We start from the raw sequence: 16879 nt of genomic DNA on the forward strand, positions 1-16879 counted from the left end.
TTGCACGTTTTGTAAGCGTGAAACTTGCACGTTTTTGTAAGCGTGAAACTTGCCCGTTTTTGTAAGCGTGAAACTTGCCCGTTTTTGTAAGCGTGAAACTTGCACGTTTTTGTAAGCGTGAAACTTGCACGTTTTGTAAGCGTGAAACTTGCACGTAAATGTCACGCGACGCGGGATCACGCGACCAAGGTCCCACGACGTGTAACTTTCACGCCGAGACACTAGCCGAGCGTGGCCATCTCACGTTTTGTTTCGCTGTAGTGGACGGGCGTGTCTATGTCCCGCTTTTTTTTCCCCCCGTGATACCGGGTTGTCCGGACGATAATGGGAGTGATTTCCTTTGTCCTCGCACACACGCACACACGCACACACGCACACACACACACACACACACACACACACACACACACACACATGGTATGGGGAGACGGACGGGCTGAAAGAAATGGCCATTTGTAGGTCATCACCCGATGAAGACAGCGAGATGGGGAGAAAATGACGGCTAATGGTCTTAAAAGGTTGTGAGCGTGGTAAAGGAGGGAAATGGCTTGATAATGGAATCTGCCTCTGAACTTTAATCTGCAGCCTGTCAGACTTTGTGTCGGAGAGACAAAGGAGAGAGAGAGAAACAAAAAAAAATCACATGGGATTATTCCGCTCGGTAAACAACAAGGTGAGGGTTATCAAAGCGAGGGAGGACAAATTTAGATAAGTCAGCTCACCGAAGGGAATTTGCAGACGGCACACTGTGAACGCTCTGGAGGATGTTCTCCTCTTTTTTCTTTCTTTCTTTTTTCTTTTTTGTTTTTATATGCGCGTGTCTTCATTACGGCTGTTGTGAGTTTTAAAGTTTCGATGTGGATGTTGCCGACTTTCGCGTCATCGCGCGAGAGAGAAAGTTACCGCGGCACAGCGTGAAACAATTAGAGAAAAGTTTGAGCACCGATGCAGAAATATTTCATTTCTTATACACAACATTAGTTTAATAAATGGGCATAATTAAAGTGAATGAGACGTTTCTAAGTTGTAGATTAGTTACGGGGTATTAGATCAGTCTGTAAAAACGTTCTCATACGTTTGATTAATTTGATAACATTTAACGTCGGCCTAAATGCTCTTCCAGTTTTGATTTCATAAATCTGGGTTTTTAATTAGCACATAGATGGCTACCCTTTAAGACATCGGTGCACCTAAAATGTTGATTTTTTTTTTTTTTGTCTCCATGTCCACATGTTTTCAACACGGGGCAAAAATCTTCATATGATTAATTAGTGGAGGAAGACGGTTAATGTGAAGGGATTTTGTTCTTCTTGTTGTTCCTCTTTGTTTCCTATAATCACGCTGTAAGTACCGTCCCTGTTATTTAAGCGTGCTTCAGGTAAAGTTTATTATTTTTACCTGCGTCTCGTTTAACACGCACCATTTAAAAGTGTGCCGAATTAACTGTTAGAAGTTGGTGTTTCCGGTGTGCCGATTTGAGTTTCGGGGCGACACCGGACGGCTGCCAAAACGTTAAAAAACTTAAAAACGTGCGATTTTTCAAGCAACTTCTGCAATTATAAGAAGCCTCTTTTTTTCTTTTTTTTTTTTTTGTATAAAGGGGATTTTATTGATATTTATTGAAAGTGGACATAAGTCATAGTCGGACAAACGTGCGTTTCATACATGCGTATTGAAATTGGGCTGCGTTACGACTTCCAGCTCTGCACCAGACGCGAGATTACCGCCGATCGTCTCGTGTCGCTCGAGGAAAAGAAAGCAAACAAGGGTTTTATTTTCCTCCAAGATGTTGAACCGCTCTGTCTTCTTCCTGAAATCCGTCAGTCTGCGCGAGAGGACAGAAAAACGCTTCTCTTTCTTCGTACCGCTGTTTTCCCTTCTCACTCTGACAAACAGAAGTGAATGATATTTGAGACAGTCTCTCTAATGTTTGAACAAAGAGATTGAGGAACGCTTCCATGACGTAGAGATGTGAGTCTGAATTGCTAAAAAAACAAAAAAACAAAAAAAACAAGTCGTGACCCAAAGTTAGAAAAAAAACAAAAAAAACTTCACATCTTTTATGTCTCGCTTCCGTTTCTACGGTTACGCACTGCAAGTACAGATTCGACTCGCCCAGGTGTGATCAGTTCGACACGTTGGTCATACCTGGGGGGGTAGGGGAGGGGGGGGGGGGACGGAGATCAGCATCTGCTCGCTGCTGGATTGAATTAATCATGTGTGAACTTTTTATACAAGCCTCCCCCCCCTCTCTCTCTCTGTCACACTTTCTGTCACTGCGTGTCACTGTACAACACACAGCACAAAAACACGCACACGCTCAGTTGGGCTTTTTACTTGGAGAGGAGGGAGGAGAGGGGGGTGGAGGGGGTTGAACCTTTGCAGATGGGTTCACTTGTTGTTGTTGTTGTTTTTTTTGCCCCCGCCGGGAGCAGCAAAGAACGTCTCGCAAAAAGACTCCGGCTCGTTGGCAAACGCAATCAAAACATTTTGGTGAGTCATCGCTCGCTTACGATATGAAACAAAGAAGTCGCCCGTGTGATGTGAACGGGGCCTCGGAGTCGGTACGAAAAGCCCCCCCCCCAAAAAAAAAAATGACTCGCCTGCGTTTTCCCTTATGCCTCTTTAAAATACTGCAGCACACAAGACGATTTTCTTTTCTTTTTTTATCCCCCGGAAGGGGAGATCGTCTTTGCGGGGCTTGGTGGAGCTAAATGAGATTTCTCTCCGCAAACAAAAAAAAACCCAACACCAAGTCTTTTCAAATCCTCGGGTGCGAGTGGGCGCGTTGTTTGAGTTGCAAAGCCTGCTGGGATGTGGGTTCCCGCCGAGCGCTTCAATGCGGTGGCTGATGAGCGACTCGACTCGCGGAGGATCTAATTGAGCGTTTTTACATCAACGGGCGCTCGTTGTCGGTTTTTTCCGCAAATCGGGCTCGCGTCCCGTTTAAGGTCTTGATCTAGTTTAAGCTCTTTGTGTGCATCTTTGTTTGTCCCACACGAATCAACGGCAGCTGAATAAAAAAAACAAAAATTCTGATTTTCTTTTCTTTATTTTATTTTTAACCCTGCAATTTGACGTCTTTTGATGTGTGATGTCTGTAAACACGCATCCACACGCTTTTTTTTTTTTTTTTTTTACTCCTTCAAAATAAGAGCTGATTGCTAAACGGGATGTAATCCTGAATGGTCCTGTCTCTAGGGTGGGAGCGGGGGGGGTGGCATTCATTTTCCTTGATACGCTTGAATGTGGGCGCGTTACCCGGAGTATTTGTATTTTATTTATTTTTTCTGGTGAAACTAGCAGGATTGAGGTCAGCGTCATTACGAGGAGGTGAAAAGGTTTCTCCAAAGAATAGGTCGACGCCAGAAGCACAGATGCAGCGCTGAATCACCGTGACAACCCCGACAGCGGTAGGACTCGGTGGCAACGGGCCCGCGCGTTAATAATAGCGACATTGTCCTCAAAAGACGTCTCCTGCACTTTGTCGACAAGGTTTTTTTTTTGTTTTTGTTTTTTAATTTAGCGTTTCTCTGGAGTTATTGGGACTCATCCAGCGGAGGAACGCTCGCGACTCAGCGTTCGGTTTGGAAGATTGACAGTCAAAAGGTTTTTATTTAGAGCTCAAAAAAATACATCCTGTACCCAGTATCCGTGGAGCTTTTATTTTTTGTTTTGTTTGCCCCCGCCCCGTCCGACTCCATCTCACATCCTGCTGGAGAAGTTGTCATCGAGCGCTTCATCTCCCCGTCTGGCAGCCCGACTGTCAATCAAAAAAACTCGACTGACAAGCCCGGCCGGCGAGCTCTCGCGGAACCGAGCCGTTTACCCGTGGCGCCGTTTTTGACGGACAGCGGTGCGCTTTGGGAGGAGTGACCGAGTTTTTAACGGCGCCAAATATTTTTTTTTATTTCTTTTTACAATCACAATGCGATCGGCAGATGAATTCAGTCCCGTTTTACAGCAGCGACGGCGAAAGCTGCACGTTGCTTCAGGAACATTCGGGAGGTTTTGTTACTCGCGATGTCGCTGGAAAAAAAAAAAGATATCGATGTACTCGTGTATTTTTTTTTTTTTTAAAGATTTTAGCGCCGTGTCGTGTGTTGAAAACCAAACCGGTCGAGCTCGCCGGCGCCGCCAGGATTTTAAAGTGCGTGACTGGGTCACAATTAATAGACCTATAACGGGTAAAAACAACATTATATTACATATTATATGAAATTCATTTCCAATTATATATTCCCATTGAGAAGGCGGGGTGATATTTTCTAGTGATGAGCAGGGTGTGTTGTCATGGTGATTTGAGCACGTTCCAGATGTACGGTTGACCAATCAGATCGCTCGGTCCGAACCACTTGTTGTATAATAATGAATCGCAAACAAAGAAATCGTTTTGCATGGAATTAAATTCTTAAATTTTTTTTTTCTAAATTCTGAAAACCGTTTTACGCGCTGGTCTTGGATTTTCAGAGTAAAAGTCGTTTCCAGCCTCTGCTCCTGTTTAGAAAATAGATCGTATTGTTTATTTTTTTTCATTCATATTCATGAGTCCGAACTTGTTGTGATTCGGCACATGACCCTCTGCATATGATTTGCCAATTCATCACAACCTGTTGACGCTGATTCTAATCCAGAATAGTCCCGGGTCTCGAGTGGTTTTGATTTCACTTCGATCTCAGCTCTTGACTGCAGTGTGTGTTTTTGTTGTTGTTGTTTTTTTTTTTCGAGAGGCGCCGCTCCGCAGCGTGAAACCCGCTGAGCCAATAGCACGCCGATTCTGCATAAAGTGACTGGAGGACAAGGTGAACCACTTTGTCACCCAGCAGAGAGGCCCGTTTCTAATCCAATAGGTTGCGGGGAGTCTGGAGCCTGAAGCCTCCGAGTCCACAGGAAGCTTGTGTGTGTGTGTGTGTGTGTGTGTGTGTGTGTGTGTGTGTGTGTGTGTGTGTGTGTGTGTGTGTGTGTGTGTGTGTGGACACGGAGCTGTCTCGGTGTCTGAGCTAATAAACGAGTGTGTGTCTGCGAGCTGATGTGACTGGAGCTCAGGGTCGCCTAGTTTACTGATGCCTAGGGATGAATACCTTCTGTCACAACGCCTTTATTCTCTTGTTCTCCTCATCACTCCCTCTGTCACCCCTCCTCTTCATCACTCACTCACTCGGCGCCCTGTCGGCACTTTTGGTTTGTCACTCTCTCCTCGGTGCTCCGGCTTCTTCTTCTTCTTCTTCTTCTTCTTCTTCTTCTTCTTCTTCTTCTTCTTCTTCTTTTCATTCAGCTCTCTTTGCTTTTGTCATCGCTATTTTTGTTTTGTTTTATTTATCCTCTCTTTTCGCACCCCATTATTACCCGCCGAGTTCACATTTATCACATTCTACCCTTTCAAGTTTTTTTTTGTTTTAAAAAAGCTTATTTTGTGTGTGTTTCGTTGCTTTTTTTTTTTTTTTGGTGTTGTTGTTGTTGAAAAATTGGAAGAATTTCTTTCCAAAAATGTGTCTGCCTCGCCCTCTCTCTCTCTCTCTCTCTCTCTCTCTGGGAAGGGTTTTCTCGTCTGTGTTTGTGTGTTCGGGTTGTGTGTAACTACAGCTGAGCAGACATTGATGTGGAGCCAAGTCGCGCTTCCCCAACAAGGGTATGACAGGACAAAGTTGCACTGTTTACTGGCACAATGCAGTCGGGGCTGCTGCCAGGCTCAACAATGAGAAGTACTCTTTTTGTGTTGACCTCAGACACCCCAGGTACTGTGTGTGTGTGTGTGTGTGTGTGTGTGTGTGTGTGTGTGTGTGTGTGTGTGTGTGTTCTCGCAGATATTCAGGTACAGGAAAGAGGAAAAAAAACTTGGGGGCATCTGCAGGTCAATGAAACGGTGTAAGGGATTAAAAGAAATAATGTGGGAGCCGATGGCAAAAAGCGAGCTCTATTTTTTTTTTCGTGACTTATTCGAGAAAATGTTTGAAAAAAAACTTAAATGTGGAGTCAAACATCTGGAAATAAGGAAGTGGTTGAGCTGCGATACCACCGAGCGCCGCCGGAGGTCGGCTCCAAAAAGCGCCGGTTTCCGTCGACTCCCATTCGACTTCTAAGTCAGTAAAAGTTTCCCGTATGTCGTTCGCTAAATTCACTCTTCCAGATTATTTTTCTGGCGGTCCATTTGAAAACAATCCCGTCATTAATTATAAAATAAACGTCAAAAAGCCGCGTTTTTGGTGGGCGTGTCTGTTTGATTGACAGGCCTACGGTGCAGTCAGGTTACAGGTTATTTGCTAATTTGCTTTGCGTAGATTTTTCTCTGGCATTGCACGTTAAAGCGCGACACACGGTTAACACGCTCGCCTCAAACGCCGGCGTGCCCCGAGCGTCTTGTCCCTGTTGCTCCTCTGACAGTCGTACCAACTGTCGATGCCCGATCATCCACCCACGCAGCCTCGGCGTCGTTCCGCTCGGTCCTCCCCCGACTCCTTCTGGAGCGGCGACGTGTCCTCCAGCTGTGCTCGAAAAAGGGGGTTAGCCGGGTCCGTCTAAATTAATGATGAGGTTTTGTCGGACACGTCGCGGGGCAGGACACGACACGCTCCCGTGTGCTCGTCCGTTCCCGACTCCAACATTAAAACGGGTGAAGTCTCCGGAGGATTTGGCTTCCTGTCGTGCTAAAAGGCCCGACGCATTAACTAAAAAATAAAATAAAAAAATAAAAAGCCTCGGAGAATATAAATGGCCGGTATGGACTCAAAAAGGGAGTCCCAAGGATGAGGCGACTTGATAAAAAAAAAAAAAACTTCGCTTCACAATGCATTTGTGGCCAAGAAAAATGGAGCCAGTGAATCATCCGCAGTGCTTTTAAGGGGGTGCTTATTATTAGGGGGGGTGGGGGGGGCATTAAACTCTCGAAAGCATTAAGCGTGTTAGTACCAAAGGAGGAAGTACAGCTCTCCAAACTAATAAAAAATAAAATAAAATAAGCCATTCGGCTCGGGAAGGAGAAGAGGCACTTCAACAGTCCTTCAACAGACGTGTTCGGAGGATGAATCGGAGTCTTAAAGTGGAACTGGAAGTGAAATTAAGTTTAAATAAAATGTTTTCTTTGGCGAATTTTGAAAAGTAAAATTGTCGTTACCAAAAAGAAACTATTTAAGTTTTGAGTTATTTTTACGCATCAAGCCGGTCGTTTGTTTCTCAGTGACAACGTCAGATCTGTCGTTTGACATCGGGCACGTCTCCTCGTCAGCTGCCGTCGTGGAAGCTTCCCACTGCGTCGAGGCTCGAAGCTCAGACATTGTTTGCATAAATGTGTCGCAAGAACTTTTTTTTAACCCTCGTCTGAAAAATACGAATTAACGCCCCAATTTTTGTTGTATTATTTATATTTCCTTAACTCAAAATGTTTGCTTCGGTTTGAAGCCTTCACACACCGACCGCGGGGGAAAATAAAAAAATACTTCCAGGCGTTTAAACGTCGGCGATAGTGAAAGCACACCGGCGTCTCACGGGGTCTCGCGTTTTGTTTTTTTATGGATTGAAAAACTTTTTGTTTGTACACTTTGTGTGAGTGTTGTTGTTTTTTTTTAACAACTGTGCACTCGGGTGAGGAATTCCAGCAGCTCTCAGGCCATGAATATTTCATTCTCTTGGATAATCCCCGTCTTCTAGTGACTCAGACCGCCGCGTTCACACGCCGCAGCTTTGTGCTCCGCGTCGCGCCGCACATTGTAAACGGCTGACACGCAAGAGAATTCATTATTATTAATATTTCATCACCTGGTGGGCTTTTTGTTGTTTGCAAATGTTTTGTTTTTTGTTTCACGGAGGCCTCAAGCATGTTTTCAGCTCTTTATTGTTTCCCACCGTGCATCAGAAAGCAGCTCGGCGCTTCGCGTGTGGCACACGACGTTCAGCCGGAGCGCTGGTTTACAAAACAACAACAACAAAAAAAAGAAAGCAAAGGAAACGTTACCTGAGGCACGTCAGTGGATTTGTGTCCACTTCTGCAGAAATAGGTCGCCGTGGCTGCCGGAATGAGTTATTTGTAATGACAATAAAAGAAATAAAAAAAACCTGTTACTTCCAATTGCGTTTTACTCGACGAAAATATGGAATCCGTCTGAACCCTCTTCTCCTCGTCTCTGTCCGCAGAAACTCCTCAGAAGGACGGCGAAGACGCGGCGGCTTCGTCGGACTCGGCCTCGGACCAGGCCTCCTCGCTCTTCGCCCACTGGGGTCACGACCTCGGCCCGGAGAGTCGAAGGGTCGCCCTCAAGAAGTTCCGTTACTATGGCTACAACGGTTACCTTAGCGACCGCATCTCCCTCACCCGGCCCATTCCAGATTTACGGCCAGACGGGTCAGTCGACGGTTTGATCGGTGCACTCTTTATCGATTAAAACATTCAAGATGCATCATGGTGGTATTTTTCTGTATAGATTCAGACTTTTTTTTGGTCTTTTTTTCAAAACACCATACAAAAGCTTCTCTTTCTCCATCTTTCCCTCCAGATGCAGAAACATGTCTTACTCGTCAGACCTCCCTCAGCTCAGCGTCATCTTCATCTTCGTCAACGAGGCGCTGTCGGTGTTGCTGCGCTCCGTCCACACGGCCATCCAGAGGACGCCGTCCCACCTGCTCAAAGAGATCGTACTGGTCGACGACCACAGCAACAGCGGTAAGAATCTCAAACCTTCGTCGTGCTTTCATTCGGATATACGATCACCCCGAGCCACCGGGACACCCAAAAGGCTTCTCGAATTTAAATCTTAGCCTCAAACACGGAGCTTAAATTCATTTATACATCCACAGGGAGCGATTTAAGATCAGATTAAAAGCTGTATCCCATTTGGATATACCGTGGATTTTTTTTTTCTTGAAAGCAACCACTTTGCGAGATAAATTTCCCAGCGTCCGTATGTATCTGCCCCCCCCTCTGATTGATTTCCACCAAATTTACCCCCCAGTGCTTTTAGATGTTCCAATGACTTCCAGAGATAACTCTTAACAACAGTGTTATAATAGGATCAGAAGACCGAGCACTTGGTATTTCTGTCCAGATTACACGAATGAAGAATGGGTTATTCTTCCCTCTCGTTCTATTACAACCTCAAGGCCTCTAATTTCCCCGGGGTGAGCCGGCAGGAACGGCAAATAATGCCGCGGCCGGGGGGATGTGTGGCCTTTCTGATGTGGGTGTGATGCCGCTACTCCACCTTAATCGTCCCCTGTTCTCCGGTGAGGATTTGGATGCGACATACTCCGACTGCGTATATACGGAGCTACTGCCGTTAAGAGCGTCAACAAATCGAAGCGGCTTGTGTGACATCGTCCTCTATGTAGTTTCCTGTGCTTTTACTGGCCCCCGGTGGTAATGCATCACTACTGCCAGAGGGCGGCGGTAATGCAACTGGAAGCTGTTTGCAACAAAAGAGGAAGAAGAGCGCTAGTAGGATGTTTGTGACGTTGTGAGATTAGCTACCATATTTGGACTTGAGTGTAGGCTATCAGGTAAGGGGACTGGTATCATAGGTCATAAAAGTGAAGCCGATGGGCAGAGATGCCTAAAAGTGCAATACCGTAGAGGGCCACTAGGGAAGAAGCCATAAAGTTGGTAAAGTGAAAATCATTTTTACTGAAGTGTAATATTTAGCTCGTCGCCAACGTACCGTTTCCCATCCAAGCCGACAACGCGAGCAACTTATTTATTTGGAATTAAAACCAGCAATTACGGCCTAATTTTTTCTTTATGACTTTATCTCTCTGCCATGTCTCTAAAAAAAAAAAAAAAAAAAAAAAAAAAATCCCTTCCCATTTGTACCCGACAGACTCGCCCTGCTGTTTACCGCTGCGACAGCTTTACAGCCAGGTAATAGCCAAATAAAGACTTCATTAAATTCACCCCAGTTTGATTAAGAGTTTGTCACCACGTTATCGGGCCGGCAGAGATCCAGAGTTGAATAATTACACCGAGCGCCGGGTCCTGCAGGTGAGCCGGAGCGCCGCTTACTTTACAATCCGCTTCGAACGTGGGAACGAAAATATCACTAAATACATTCAACATTTACCTCGAATTCAGCTCTCCTAATGCGTTCCAATTGTTAACTACTTCTCCTGGAAATACGACTCGCTGCTCATTTGCGTCGTGATGGATTACGACGGCGTGGAGGTAATTCGTAATGAAGGTAGGCGACGGAAGATAAGTCGGTGGAAGTGCGAGATCATCAACGCGGCTTATTGATCGTGCACTGTGTAATTATGATAAATGAGGGTCAACGGAGACGAGGCGAAGGCGAAACCCGTCGCGCCCCCCCCCCCAGAATAGTAAATTAGCAGAGACATGAGCGGGTTTAACTCGTGTTGCCTCGAAGTGCTGATGAAAGATCGCCGAACCACGCAGACCTGCACCGGAGTCACAATGGTATTAGTTTGGATTACTTTTCTTTCCTGTCATTCAGATCTCTGTATCACATAAGTCATAGCGGTTTGACAATTATTTAAGAATGAGGGCTGCAAGTAGGAATGTTTTTTTGTTTTACTGTTTTTTTCTTCTACTAAATGTTATAATTTTTTTTTATTTTTTTTTTTTTAAATAAAATAAAACCCCAGTATATCAAGCCATAGGTCAAGTCCATTATTTTGGTTGAGGATTGATCTCAAAATTACAGGATGAACTGCCTTGAAACTTTTTTTTTTTTTAATGTCAAATACATTTCCCCACTCAAAGTTAACCGGGTGACTTTTGGATTGCAATGAAATTGAGGGCAGAAATGAATGTTAACGACTTCCCTCTGCGAACCCTGACTTTTTCATCTCCGGGCTGTCGTCGGGTAAATTCGTCCGGTAACTTCGTTTATAAAATGCCAGCAAAAGTAAAGCATATTTCCGTCACCCAGCTCTGTTCGGCGCTAATAAGCGCATGTTATTGAGAGAAAGTTGGATGTAGAATTTCAAAGACGTCTGTTGATTTTTTTTTTCCTTTTTCCAACAGTTTGAATCATTATTTTCCCAACGATAAGATTATATTAGCCTCCGCTTCGTGCTTGTGCCTAAAACACACACTGTAGTTGATTGGTGTTTGATTAATGATCAACCGAAATAAATAGTCAACAAGAACTTTGTAAATAGATCAACTGTTTAATTATTTATCAGGCAATTAATTGTAGTTAATCAAACAAACAGCTTCTTTTTGCTCCTGATCAGTCAAAACAAGCACTTTAATGTAGCTTCTCTCAGGATTTTCCTGATATTGGAACGACTTGAATGAACACTCTGTGGTCCGATTGTATGAAAAGAAAAACACTTAAGTCGTCTGATGTGATGAGTTGAGACGGGATGGGCCCGGATTTTCAAGTTCAAATTCGAGTTGTGTTTCAGACAGTGAGGTCGCATCGGTGCACAACCTTCGAACGTATTCCTCGGTCAGACCGAACCCAGCAGCTCTCGCATCAAGTCCCGATTATTTTTAGCGGACTGACGGCAAAGCAGGGCTCCCGTTGTTTGGGCTCGATCCGCTCCACTCGGGTAAAAACATGTTTCACAGCGTGCGGCAGACGCCTGAAAATTAATTGGCTAACAGGAGGTGCGCTTGATTTAATGACTTGATTCTTTTTTCTTTTCTTTTTTTTTTTTTTTTTTATGTTGAGAAGTAATCTCATACGGACGTGCGACGCCATAAAGGTGGTCTTCAGATACTCCCGGCTCCGTTTGTTTTAAAATGAGCCCCATCTCTCTTCCAGGTCAGCAGCAAAGCGTGGCTCATTAAAGGAAAACAGAGCGACTGGAGGATCCGAGACGATGGTAGTAATGAATAGAAAGAGGGAGTGGGAGGTGGGGGGGAGGTGGAGGTGGAGGGGGGAGGGAGGAGGGAGGTGGAGGGGAGGGGAGGGGAAGGGGAAGGGGAAGGGGGGGGGCAGCAGCCGTCGTAGCCTGCGGGCAGGATTACAGCACGGAGAAGTCACAACGAGGAAATGAAGATGTTCGCTGCTCCACTGCGAGCAGACGGTGTGTTGTGTGTGTGTTGTGTGTGTGTGTGTGTGTGTGCGTGTGTGTGTGTGCGTGTGCGTGTGCGTGTGTGTGTGTGTGTGTGTGTGTGTGTGTGTGTGTGTGTGTGTGTGTGCGTGTGCGTGTGCGTACGCGTGCGTGCGTGCGTGCCCACCTCAATATGTGCAGAAACTATACGAGATCACTCGTAAAGGAAAAGAAAGGAGCAAGAAAAAGACACGTCTAGAATTTAAACGTTTGTATTTTATGTGCGAGTTCATTATCTGACGGCTTTCAGGTTTTTTATTTCCAACAGAAATGAGTTTTTGACCTCGGAGCACCCGCCGACCGCGTCGATAACGAAAGCAAAGGCGACGATCGGTGTTTGGTTCCGTTCATACGACGGACTGAACGTTTCAGAAGGTCTGCGGTGTTTGTTACTTCATTTAATATTTGATTTCATCATATTCAAGTATTTTTTTTTATTTTGTGTGTAAATGTTTTTCCATGCCAGCATCAGAGTTTTGCTAATAACAATGTTGTTGGTGGAAGTCTGCAATTAAATGTGTTTTTTTCCTCACTTGTTGAGTGTCTATTCTGTAGACAGCTTGCGGCTGTCTTCAGGAAGTCTTTGTTGTCAGTTTTGAAAGTCTGGTTCAAAATGATCTCAAAGAAAATCTCCACATGTTTACAACCCGGGCTTTTATTTTTGTGTAGATTTTCGACAATTTCTTTTCAATTATGCCGAAAATTGTATCCGTGGGAGACGAACTCTTACAACCGAGCGCAAGAAATGAAGTCAAAAGAGTGACCAGGATTTTAAACTTAAAAAAGTCCACAAATTAATCTTATGTACGCTGTATAACCAAAAGTATGTGGACACTTGAGCAGCACACTCGTAAGTCATTTTTAAGCACCTCATTCCAAAACAACGGCCACAAGTCGGCCTCAATATTTCTTTGAAAGCTTTACACAAAATTATCGATAATGAACCTCGCGGTTCAACCTTAATGAATAATAATACTTTTCTGCTGCAGCGCTGCTTTCTGCTCAGCAATTTAACTCCAGCCAAACCCCCCGGTTTTACTCTCGCATTCGTACATGTGCGGATTCAGCATGTTTGTCCATTCAGCTTATGTTCCTTTTAATTGTTGTATTTCCCCCGGTCTGCCTCGAGCTTAATGCAATGTAAATGTGTATTACCGTCGCGGCGTATGGATAAAAGCCTAACGACAGTCCACAGCGGAAACAGTTAGTCGGCAACAGGACAGATGGTCAAATGTTGTAAAAAAAACAAAACAGAAAACTGTGAAACACACTAACATACAGTGTATATCTGGTTTTGCAAACACACACACACACACACACACACACACACACACACACGCACACACACACACACACACACACCACTCTCGCTCGGACCTCTTTTTTTTTTTTCCCCGCCCGTTGGGATCGAGCGAGTTTCTGCCGAGCATTGTCGATGACATCGATGCCACAACAGGCTTCAGTGAGTTCACTTTAACATCTGAGTGTCTCTGTTTTGTGTGTGTCGCCCCTTCACCCCCCCCCCCCCTCCCTTCACCCACCCCTTTGCCCCCCCAGCGGAGCTCAAGGACCACCTGCAGAGCTTCGTGGACGAGACCAACGCCCAGCACGGCCCGGGGTTCGTCAAGGTGGTGCACCACGACAAGCAGGAGGGGCTGATCCGGTCCAGAGTCAGCGGCTGGAGGGCGGCTTCGGCCCCCGTGGTCGCGCTGTTCGACGCGCACGTGGAGTTCAACACGGGATGGTGAGCGGCGAGTTTCCCCCTTTTAATAAATGCGGCAGAGGATGCGGCAAAAAAAAAAAAAAAAAATCTTCCGAGCTGAGTCTGCATCATGCAGCGCCGCAACCTGCTGGGCCCAGACGGCAGCGAGTCGCTGTTTTGGAGAAAAATAAAAAATTAAATAATCATAATAATACATTTGTTACCAGAAACTCCTGCGAGGTTCCCGTAGCGACAGCCGAGGAGTCAGGCATTAAAGGATGGGGCTCATTCAGGTGTTATTCACACTCTAAATACCTCATGTTTACCATTGTGCACATGAATACACTCCAATAAAGGCTACTTTGCTCCAATATATATTACAAATTTCAAGAATTAGACAGCGGGGTACAAGAAATGCAGAATCGCAGAAGTCATTCAGGAGTTATAAAAACAACAAAGTGTAAAATTTTGTTTTCACTGGAAGTCACATGAAAGAGGAAACACAACAACGAAGCTGCTGGAGAATTACAAATAGGACGGCGGTGGGTGAACGGTTCACTGAGCAGGTGTGCAACATAATTCCAGGTCTCATCTGCTCGTTCTGTTTCGTGGCGTCTCAGCTACTTTTCCTTGGAGGGCTCAGGTGTGTGTTTTAGTTCTGTGTTCAAACCTTCAGATAATATAGCCGTGACAAAAAAACAACCTCGGATGAAACTTATTAAAGTCCATCATTCATACCGACATGGGAGATCCATACTGCACTTCAATATGTTGCTGCTTTGTATACGACAAGTGTATACGTCGAGGAAGATGGCCGCCCACCTCTGGTTCTGTCTGTAGCTTCTTCCAGTTAAAAGGGAGTTTTTCCTTCCCACTGATGTCGTTTTTTTTCTTCCTGTTTAAAAGGAGTTTTTCCTTCTTGCCGTTGGAGGTTTTTGTTCCTGTTAAAAGGGAGTTTTTCCCTTCTTCCTGTTAAAAGGGAGTTTTTCCTTCTTACTGTCGGAGGGTTTTCTTGCTGTTAAAAATTTTTTTTTCTTTCCACTGTCTAAGTTTTTCTTCCTGTTTAAAGGGAGTTTTTCCTTCTTAGTGATGTCGTTTTTTTCTTCCTGTTTAAAAGGAGTTTTTCCTTCTTGCTGTTGGAGGTTTTTGCTCCTGTTAAAAGGGAGTTTTTCCTTCTTGCTGTTGGAGGTTTTTGCTCCTGTTAAAAGGGAGTTTTTCCTTCTTGCTGTTGGAGGTTTTTGCTCCTGTTAAAAGGGAGTTTTTCCTTCTTGCTGTTGGAGGTTTTTGCTCCTGTTAAAAGGGAGTTTTTCCTTCCTACTGTTGGAGGTTTTTCTCCCCTGTATGCGTGTTATGTATGTGATGTTGGCTTCCTCCTGTACAGTGTTGTAAAGTTCTATGGAGTGAATACCTCGCTGTGCGAGTGTTGTGCCTCCTGCACTGCGTACCGGTGATAACGTCGAGAGACGGCTGCTCTCATCAAAGTGGACGTTGTGCTGAACGCTGGCGGGACAGGCTGCTCTCAGGTTTAATGAATCCATTGTTTTCCCCGTACGCCGAGGAGTAATCACCGTTTGAAAATGACAGCGGACAGTCCAATCTGCTCGACAGCGTGGTGTCGCGGCAGTGACGGCCCGTCGTGACTCGTGGTTTAATCAATCCTGCAGTCCCCGGAAGAAAGACCGAATCCGTCGAAGGATCATTTCAGAGCTTCGGGGTCTTTTTTTTTTTTTTTTTTTTTTGTCATCGCAGCAGATGTTTTCCCTCCTCGTACGTTGTTTACATATTATTAGCAGCCTTTTATCGAACACCGTTTTCACACGAGCGCCCGACATTCGCAAGACGGCGTGTCGGGGGCTTCGGCGGACGAGGCGAGTCCCGAGGTCGCGGCTACTTGGGTCCGTAACAACGGCGGGAAGGAGAGGACCGAATGCTGCCTAAGGTTTTAGACGGCCGAGATTACATCCAGAAGGTTTTAAAATGTTGGCGCCCTCAGGGTAGTGAGTACCGCACCAACCACCGCACAAAAACGCAGCACAGGACCTTTTGTTGTTCAGGTGCGATGCTGCTTTTAGGCCGACCGCTTTCCCCCGCTGCCGGTATTCAAGGTTAACCAGGCGAAACAAATCTTACTGATGAATGCAGATGAGCTGGTTTTACAACTTCTTAGTGTTGCGTTAAGGCTGAATATTATTTCAGGAAGTATGTCTTTACATTTTTTTTTTTTAAGCTTGTTCATTATTCCACCACATTCACTCGGTAGATAGTTTCGTACCCGCCTGCAGGGTTCATGCCGGGAATTTCATATTTTAATGTTTCCTCTTCCGGCAGATAATCGGATAAGAGCGTTGACCTTCTGGCTGGGAGTCATTTTTGCATGTTAATGAGTAAATGTTCAGTTTACTGGAAATTACTCTCAACGTTCACCTCGCAGGAGAGGGAGTTCAAACACCGACTACCGACTACCTCGTGTCAAAAACAAAGCGTGTTGACACGCGGCGGAAATGCTTCCTAATGAATCCGCTAAGTGACGTAAATAACATGAACAGCAGTTAATTACCGCCGTTGGCGTTAATCCATCACGGCGACGAGGCGGCCGAGGCTCACGACGCGGCATTCCTTTTGGAAAGCGTTTCTGACGGAAACCAAAGCACCGTTTTATTTTACCCGCGAATTTAACGTCAATCTCTCGGAGCCGCGGACGTTCCAGCAACTCGGGGGGGGGGGGGGGGGGGGGCGTCTCTCAAAATCACTCGGATACGGCGGCGCTGCTTTGTACCCGTTAATCATTTTTGACAGGCCGAGAAATATCTCTCGCTCGGCTGAGAGCACGCGCACGAAAACCACCGGCTCAACGCCGATTTACAGGTATCACACGCACACACGCACACACACACACACACACACACACACACACACACACACACACACACACACACACACACACACACACACACACTTTCATTCTAATATCTGGGTTTGGATCCAAAGTAGTATTTGTTGCCGCTGTGTTCCAGATTAGTGACACTTAGACTTTCTAAACCCTCCACTCCTCCGCCCTCTCCAGCCCTCCCTATTTCACCTCCTCCCCCTCCTCCCCCCCCGCCACCCCCCACACACCTCCTACATCTTGCCACAGTGTGGGTATTGCTCTATGACTAATGCAATCACTGT

At 45.5% G+C, this 16879-nt stretch overlaps 1 protein-coding gene across 1 annotated transcript in view; it reads left to right on the forward strand.

Moving 5' to 3' along the window:
• galnt18a (UDP-N-acetyl-alpha-D-galactosamine:polypeptide N-acetylgalactosaminyltransferase 18a) overlaps nt 1-16879 on the forward strand; it is a 117176-nt gene that overhangs the window by 51797 nt on the left and 48500 nt on the right. Inside the window, exons 2-4 of the mRNA XM_069162480.1 lie at nt 8128-8335; nt 8487-8653; nt 13564-13750. Coding sequence (XP_069018581.1) covers nt 8128-8335; nt 8487-8653; nt 13564-13750 — 562 coding nt within the window. The remainder of the gene's footprint in view (nt 1-8127; nt 8336-8486; nt 8654-13563; nt 13751-16879) is intronic.

This window comes from Embiotoca jacksoni, unplaced genomic scaffold, assembly GCF_022577435.1.
Source record: "Embiotoca jacksoni isolate LCO1_2020_lvr unplaced genomic scaffold, fEmbJac1.0.p SCAF_3, whole genome shotgun sequence".
Lineage (NCBI taxonomy): Eukaryota > Metazoa > Chordata > Actinopteri > Embiotocidae > Embiotoca > Embiotoca jacksoni.